This window comes from Salvelinus sp. IW2-2015, linkage group LG18 (genome assembly GCF_002910315.2).
Source record: "Salvelinus sp. IW2-2015 linkage group LG18, ASM291031v2, whole genome shotgun sequence".
NCBI classification, from domain to species: domain Eukaryota; kingdom Metazoa; phylum Chordata; class Actinopteri; order Salmoniformes; family Salmonidae; genus Salvelinus; species Salvelinus sp. IW2-2015.
In genome coordinates this window covers 53,056,984-53,065,393 of record NC_036858.1, presented here as the reverse complement: position 1 = coordinate 53,065,393, position 8,410 = coordinate 53,056,984, and the positions used below count along the sequence as shown (strand labels likewise).

At 39.6% G+C, this 8,410-nt stretch overlaps 1 protein-coding gene across 1 annotated transcript in view; it reads left to right on the top strand.

Moving 5' to 3' along the window:
- The first annotated feature begins 1,876 nt into the window (after positions 1-1,876).
- Positions 1,877-8,410, top strand: part of LOC111978110 (leucine-rich repeat-containing protein 1) — a 77,059-nt gene continuing 70,525 nt past the window's right edge. The window contains exon 1 of the mRNA XM_024007929.2: positions 1,877-2,478. Within this exon, the coding sequence (XP_023863697.1) occupies positions 2,320-2,478 (159 nt within the window). The 5' untranslated portion in view covers positions 1,877-2,319. The remainder of the gene's footprint in view (positions 2,479-8,410) is intronic.

The following is an 8,410-nucleotide window of genomic DNA, read 5'->3' as shown; positions in this document are numbered from 1 at the left end:
TCTTTGGTCTCCGCAGCCATCATTCCATTTAGGAAAAAAATTGCAGTCAGAGTGCAGTATAACTGCAGCTAGAGTGCAATTTAAATGCAGTAAATACTGCGTTCTAAATAACATAGCTTTTTTTACTGCAGTAATTTTGCAGTGTGACTGCAGTTAGAGTGCAAAATAACTGCAGTTCAACTGCAGTACACTACAGTTATTCTGCAATTACTGAGTCCAAAATACCACGGTGGACTGAAGTTACTGCACTTTTACTGCAGTTTCAAAACTGCAATCTTTTTTTGTAAGGGTCTTGATAGCCCAAGCCACTGGCAGAATCGGGGTGAATCTCTGGTAGGTAGAAGATAACTCATTTTYGCGCGTGTTTGTAATTAGCACAGCCAGGCACAGAACACTATACGAGCATGATGACAAAAATCGTGCCTGGAGAAGTTCTGAGATTTACTGTGTTTTGGTCGTTCGAGGTAAACAACGCCATTATTCAAGTTTGTTTGCATGCCCCCTCTACCTAGCGGGCGGTATCAGCATTAGCTATGAATGTCGGACTTTGTGGTTCACTATGAGCAGACCAATACACAGGGAGTYGAAACTTCCCGATTCTASCAGTGAAATTAAAATGTGCTAGTTCTAGCTTGTGRTTTGGATAATTGTGATGTTTATGATAAAAACATAATGTTGTTAATATAGTAATGACTATATGCCGTGGCAAAGCCAGGGWGAAATTCCCCTTTAAATTTCATAAACCATGCATGATTGTTTTTGGCCTTACATCCACTTGTGGACATAATGTGAGCGTTCATTTCAGGGTGCTAGTGTTGTCATCAAGTAGGCACTAGCGCCTCTTGGATAAGAGAAGAAAATTAGAGGCAAGTCAGTCGTGCCCATCATATTATCAAGGCTCTCATTTTGTCAAGGGGCAGTGGTTCTCAAAATGTTTGGTTACTGTATACCCTAATCACATTCTGCTCTACCCAAGGTATCCCATCATATGCAACTGATCATTATGGCTATGCTCTTGAGTCTTTCCAAGTATCACCCGTGGGTATACCATATAGCCCCAGGGGTACTAGTACCCCAGGGTTGAGACCCACTGACCTAAATGTTCACCAAGTGGAGACTAATTATTCATCTTGATTTACAAAGGCAAGCAATGACTTGAGTTCAGACACTACACCCTCACTATTTAGAAAATGGGTTCTATATTTRTATTMATTACTTTTGATAAATGGACATACATTTGGGTGCGTTCAACATGACAGAACGGTGTTTAACAAGTCAAACGAAACTACTATACTCAACGACCAGTGAAGAACAGTGTGATTGTGGCCCAGAGGGCGGTTGTGCATGTGGGCTGCATGAGTTTTGCGATTTCTGATGGTCACACCCATATTGATTAGGCCAGACTTCGCCACACCCACCAAACGGGAGCAAACGTAGCCCTACCTCAAAGGCGGTTGAAGAATGATGCACACCCTTTTGGTAATTCAGTACACTACAAACCGTCAAACGTATCAAACGTTGAACCAAACTGAATGCACCCCAGGTTTACATGTTCAATTCAGACAGGGAGCCCATAAAGACAGGTTTACATTTGAGAGAAATGCTTTATTTGAAAAAATCGCCCATGCTGAAATGCATTTTTAAAAATGTTATTTGTACTCTACCTACCTACTCTAAAGTATAACTCCAGAATAAACTGTATAAAAGATATGTATAACTGTAGGCTATTTCAGGCTAAAATAACACTGAGCTGAGGTACAGTAGGCCAACTGAAGAATGAATCAGAAGCCTATCTATAATCCTCTCTGGCTTCTACTTTTCTAGAGGGGGAGGGAGATATACAAAGGGAGGAGCGGTTAGGATTGGTGACGTCAGATTGGAATGAGGGAGTGAATGTTCCGGGTCAGACACGGGACTGAGAGGAAATTAACTCTGGGACAAGGAAAACAGTAGGTTACACGAAATAAAACAGAGATGTGATCGTTTTCTGGACACGATTAGAAAAACTACTAACATCAGAGTGGCGACGTGATTAAAGGATAAAGAACCAAGCGAAAATCAGGTGCCTATAAGTATTCAAAGTGAGATAGACAGCGTATGTATTCCATGGTGTCCAGTGCAATTTATTTACGCCTGTGGAGGTGGTTTCGATGTTTGTTTTCTTTGAAAATTCGTTCGAAGAGCAAGAAGGTGTTTGGCAAGCCATCTAGCTAGTTCAGTTCGAGTAGTAGCTGGCCGTATTCAGTTGCGCCTTCCGTTTCTTTTATTTGACGTCTTTTCGGGATATTTTTTAAGAACGGATTTTGCCATCACCCCGTGATGTTTCAGTGTATACCCCTGTGGCGGTGCAATCGTCATGTTGAATTGATCGATAAGCGGCACTGTTCTCTGTTATACGTTCCGGATGAGATCTACCGCTACAGTCGGAGTTTGGAGGAGCTTTTGCTGGATGCTAACCAACTCAGTGATTTGCCCAAGGTAAGCAGAATGTTTTCCAACTGGCTAAGTTAGCTAAGCTAAACCTGTAGAATGCGAAGTTCACTGATAAGGTTTACATGGTGGCATGTCAGGAAACAACATAAGTTGTAAGTAAATTAAATGTAACCAATGACCACGTGTTGTTGTTCATGTGATGGAAAATACCATAACCTGCAGTTTAAACAGATCGTTAGGTACATGATTGCATCTCAGGGGGTCATCATTACGCAATATCGTCATTCGTCAGGACAGAGAGGGAACGCGTATGTCGTAGACATTTTCCTTGGACAGATTTTTTACGTGGACTGATGCGCACGCCCTATTATTTGACATTATGCAAACTGCAAAACATCGCCTACTACATAAATGACACTTTCTACTGTCATGCTATTTGATCTTTATTATGACGAGGGAAGACTAATCAGCTGCAAACKTCTTTATTCAATAACCAATCTACATAAAAAAAACATTAGGATCAGCTTGATTGTCACACATATCTGGCTATGTGTATACTATATGGTAGTTGTCAGTATTTGAAAGATGAAAGGTGAAATAGGCCTGTCACAATGATGAGTATCTCTGGCCCTGTGGTTTTGAAGTGACTACAACAGTTAGGCCTAGGCTTAGCCCAATAATGGACTAAAGGAGCTTAACTTTAGTCYTTATAGTCCAAGGACCTTGACATGTTCTGCTTAAAGGTAAATTGTCTCTGGAAGACAAAACAGCCAAATACTCCATATAAACAGTAGCAGTAGCATCACTGAGGAAGACAGGTCAGTTAAAAAGCCATATTACAACCTATGTTGTGATAATGGCATTGTTTACTCTAACACATTCGTCCATACACCACCGTGATATACAATAATACCGTGGCAACAAAAAGACAACAGTCACAGGGGCGGAATGAATTCAACTACACCTACTTTTGTTTCATCACAAAACCGGAGAGCAAGATCTGTCTGGTGAAGTCCACAAAGCAAATATTGCATACAAACAGTTATATCACCTGCGGCATGGTCAAGCACGTTAATGTTTTCGACAGTTTACTAAACAACTACTGATTTAGAAAAACAGAGTCAGCACAAAGAGAACAGGAGCACATCCTCAGCTATTCCAGCAACATTTCAACTTAAACATCATCAAATCAACAAGGCTATATGTGCTTAGTTTAATACACTGAAAACACATTTTAAAGATACCAAAAACAATTAGTCTTATCAATGTTGCAAAATATAATGTGGCTGTCCATGGCACTGGGGGGTGTGTGTGTGTGTGTGTGCGCGAGCAAGTAAAACAAACATTTTAGACTCACCCTACTTYTAGACTAGTTGAACGCCAATGCCATCTTCCTCTCTTTCATGTTGTCAACGGTCTATGGATCTTTCATACAGATACAGTACACTTTTAGTTTTTGTTGTCACAGGCTACCTAGCTAAAATGCTTGATAGCCTGACTTCCTCCCACGGGCAACAATGAACCAGCTAAGTTAGCTAGCTGGCTAGGTAATGTGAGCCTACTAGGCTACATATTGAACTTCAATCGTCTCAGGCCAGTGGCACAACATATTCACTTATGGTTAGATCAGAAACACTGTCATAATCATTGGCCTGTACAGAGAATTAAGTCAAAACCACAAGTCCAAATCCCCATCTCCATCCATGGCTTAGGAAAAAGCCAATTTAGCAAGCTAGCAGAACATCAACATAAGCAGACTAGAAACAGACAAGTGATTTGATTGGTCTGAAGCCAAATCCCAGCTGGCCTCYCTTGGGGGGTGTTTTGCTGCACCTGGACTACCCACAGTTGAGCTCAGCTCAATGCTGATTGGCTAATTATGATTTTTTTTAATCAAGGGAGACAAATGATTGCTGGCATCAATCAATCAAATGCTATGGCAGCAACATGTTATACTCTTTTGGTCCAGACAGCATCAAATACATGGGCTACACATTAGAGGTCGACTGATTTATGATTTTTCAACGCCGATACCGATTATTGGAGGACCAAAAAAGCCGATACCGATTAATCGGTCGATTTTAATTTTTAGTTTTGTAATAATTTCAACAATACTGAATGAACAATTATTTTAACTTAATATAATACATCAATAAAATCAATTTAGCCTCAAATAAATAATGAAACATGTTCAATTTGGTTTAAATAATGCAAAAACAAAGTGTTGGAGAAGAAAGTAAAAGTGCAATATGTTCCATGTAAGAAAGCTAACGTTTAAGTTCCTTGCTCAGAACCGAGAACATATGAAAGCTGGTGGTTCCTTTTAACATGAGTCTTCAATATTCCCAGGTAAGAAGTTTTAGGTTGTAGTTATTATAGGAATTCTAGGACTATTTCTCTCTCTACGATTTGTATTTCATATACCTTTGACTATTGGATGTTCTTATAGGCACTTTAGTATTGCCAGTGTAACAGTATAACTTCCATCCCTCGCCGCTACCTGGGCTCGAACCAGGAACACATCGACAACAGCCACCCTCGAAGCAGCGTTACCCATGCAGAGCAAGGGGAACAACTACTCCAAGTCTCAGAGCGAGTGACGTTTGAAACGCTATTAGCGCGCACCCACTAACTAGCTAGCCATTTCACATCGGTTACACCAGCCTAATCTCGGGAGTTAATAGGCTTGAATTCATAAACAGCAGAGCTGCTGGCAAAACGCACAAAAGTGCTGTTTGAATGAATGCTTACGAGCCTGCTGGTGCCCACCATCGCTCAGTCAGACTGCTCTATCAAATCATAGACTTAATTAAAACATAAAAACACACAGAAATACGAGCCTTAGGTCATTAATATGGTCGAATCCGGAAACTATCATCTCGAAAAACAAAACATTTATTCTTTCAGTGAAATACGGAACCGTTAATATTGCCTGCTAACATAATTTCTTTTAGCTAAATATGCAGGTTTAAAAATATATACTTCTGTGTTAGAGAGGGAGGGAGACAGAAACGATGACAGAGGGAGAATAAGCAGAACTGAAGACGTGAGATGAGAAAAGGCTAACAATACAGTAAGGTGGCAGAGAGAGAAAAACACAAAAAATATAAATGGCAGATTCAAACAGCCTCAAATAGATTTTTGGCGATTTTTTTTTTTGCATCTCCTTTTAATACTGATTTGCATCATCAGTCTAAAGATTCCTGTTACATTGCACAACCTTCAATGTTATGTCATAATTACGTAAAATTCTGGCAAATTAGTTCGCATTGAGCTAGGCGTCCCAAACTGTTGCATATACCCTGACTCTGCGTGCAATGAACAAGAGAAGTGACACAATTTCACCTGGTTAATATTGCCTGCTAACATGGATTTCTTTTAGCTAATATGCAGGTTTAAAATATATACTTCTGTGTATTGATTTTAAGAAAGGCATTGATGTTTATGGTTAGGTACACGTTGGAGCAACGACAGTCATTTTTAGCGAATGCGCACTGCATCGATTATATGCAACGCAGGACACGCTAGATAAACTAGTAATATCATCACACCATGTGTAGTTATAACTAGTGATTATGATTGATTGATTGTTTTTTATAAGATAAGTTTAATGCTAGCTAGCAACTTACCTTGGCTTCTTACTGCATTCACGTAACAGGCGGGTTCCTCGTGAGGCAGGTGGTTAGAGCGTTGGACTAGTTAACCGTAAGGTTGCAAGATTGAATCCCTGAGCTGACAAGGTAAAAATCTGTCGTTCTGCCYCTGAACAAGGCAGTTAACCCACCGTTCCTAGGCCGTCATTGAAAATAAGAATGTGTTCTTAACTGACTTGCCAAGTTAAATAAAGGTGTAAAAAAACGGCAAAATCGGCATCCAAAATTACCGATTTCCGATTGTTATGAAAACTTGAAATCGGCCCTAATTAGTCGGCCATTCCGATTTAATCGGTCGACCTCTACTACACATACTGAGACAGAGGGACACTGTTTCCCTCGCTCTGATGATTTCTCCAGTGAGATTTGGCCACTTGCGAATTGATGGAAAGTTCTGAAAACACAGAGAGAGATGAAAGATACATTAAAATTATRAAATAATTTATTTATTGGTCAAATATTTGGGGAAGCCTGGCTTCCCTTGGCATTCATGAGTACACGCCACTGCATCTAAAGGTAAATTGATTCTCAATTGCGGTACGGTTCTAGAAACATAAATCCCTCTACTTTCCTGTCACATCAAAATAATTTCACAAGTGCAAACTATCTGCGTTTTAACCATTTCAATTGAGTGCTTAAATTGAGTGATCAGGGGCATGCAAATAGTTTTCCTTCACAGAAAATACATTGGTGCAACACATTCGGCAGAAAATAGCTTAATTTTCATCAGATGACGAGAAGTGCAATTTTTTTKCTTCTTTTTTGCAAAAACGATGCATGGCTATCATATTTCTAATGTTTATCATAGAATGTAGCCAGCTACATTTCCTAATGTTTTTCTGAAAGTAAATCTTGCGTTTTATTTAAGTATTTTAGATCAGCGTTTAGTAAACGCAGCAAAATTTAACGAGTTAATTCTGCATTAACGTGACCCCTGAGTCCACTCTGTCTTTCGACTGTTTTCCATAAACAAGCACTGTAACATGGAAATACGGCTGTGCGGGAACCCTAACTCTATAAAGGTGCATATCAATTTAACCTTTTGCTTTTTGAAAATTATTTCTCACTGATATGAAAGATACGGTCCTTTTGCTTCCCAAATCATACCAYAAGCGATGAGTGTTAATGTTCAGACTGAGCATCGGGGCTCTTAACAGAACTTCCCTGTACAGAAGACTCCTTAGTCCAATGTCTAATGTAATGGAACTGAGAGTCATGATCAAGGGCTAAGCTTAGGCCAATATGGAATTGACAAGGCAGTTACTGGAAGAACTGTGCAGATGCAAAGTTTAGTAACAGAATTACGGTAAAATCTCAGTTTTTTTTATAGACCACGATTTCCAAAAACTGCTAAATATCTGTTCTGAATTAAGATTCAAAGATGTCTTCAGAAAAATGGGGTGTCAGTTATGACATGACAGCTTATTGAACTACAGTAAGTGAAGTGGATTTACACCCGGTAACAGAGTTTTATGGTAGTGGAATTACATCATGGGTCCCTGATCTGTACTACACAGAAAAGCATAATTGTAGACATGATTGTCATTCTCTTCATAGTGCATCCTGAATAGGTTCACAAAGGTAGAAATATACAATATCATCCTTCGCATATATGGGTAGTTTTCTACACACTGGACCGAGTTTGGGAAACCCTGGAGTAGAGTTCAATATAGTACATTATACTGTACTGAACTATACAATACTTTTCTTTACTGTACTCTACTGTGCTTCACTGTACTGTGCTGTCCAAACTTGTGAAACATAGACATCTATGATTGGTTCAGATTTGGTCCGGTCACCGGTCTGTTTGGGCCAAATCAAGGCCGGTCTGTCCTGAACCAAGAAACTACATCTGTGGATGTTGAAATCAAGGCCAGGGCAAACTGACCAAGTATCAACTACTTTTCATTGTCCATGGACGTCCGGTGTCAGTCGGCGCTCAGTGGGTGCGGACACTGGTTACAGTAAATGGAAAGAGCGGGCTCATGGGTATGTTTCAGTAAGGGCCGGGAGAGGTCACATTAACTGGAGAGAGAAGAGATGGAGAAAGGCAGAATTACGAGTTTTAATCACTTAATTTGTAAACAAAAAAGTATATAAGTAAAAACACTAACCAATTGGTAAATCTACCTTTATTTTTTAGTTCTGTGAACTTTCATTATCCTCATGATGGAGAGAAATAAAATAATCTTAAAATATATACACAGTGGGGCAAAAAAGTATTTAGTCAGCCACCAATTGTGCAAGTTCTCCCACTTAAAAAGATGAGAGAGGCCTGTAATTTTCATCATAGGTACACTTCAACTATGACAGACAAAATGAGA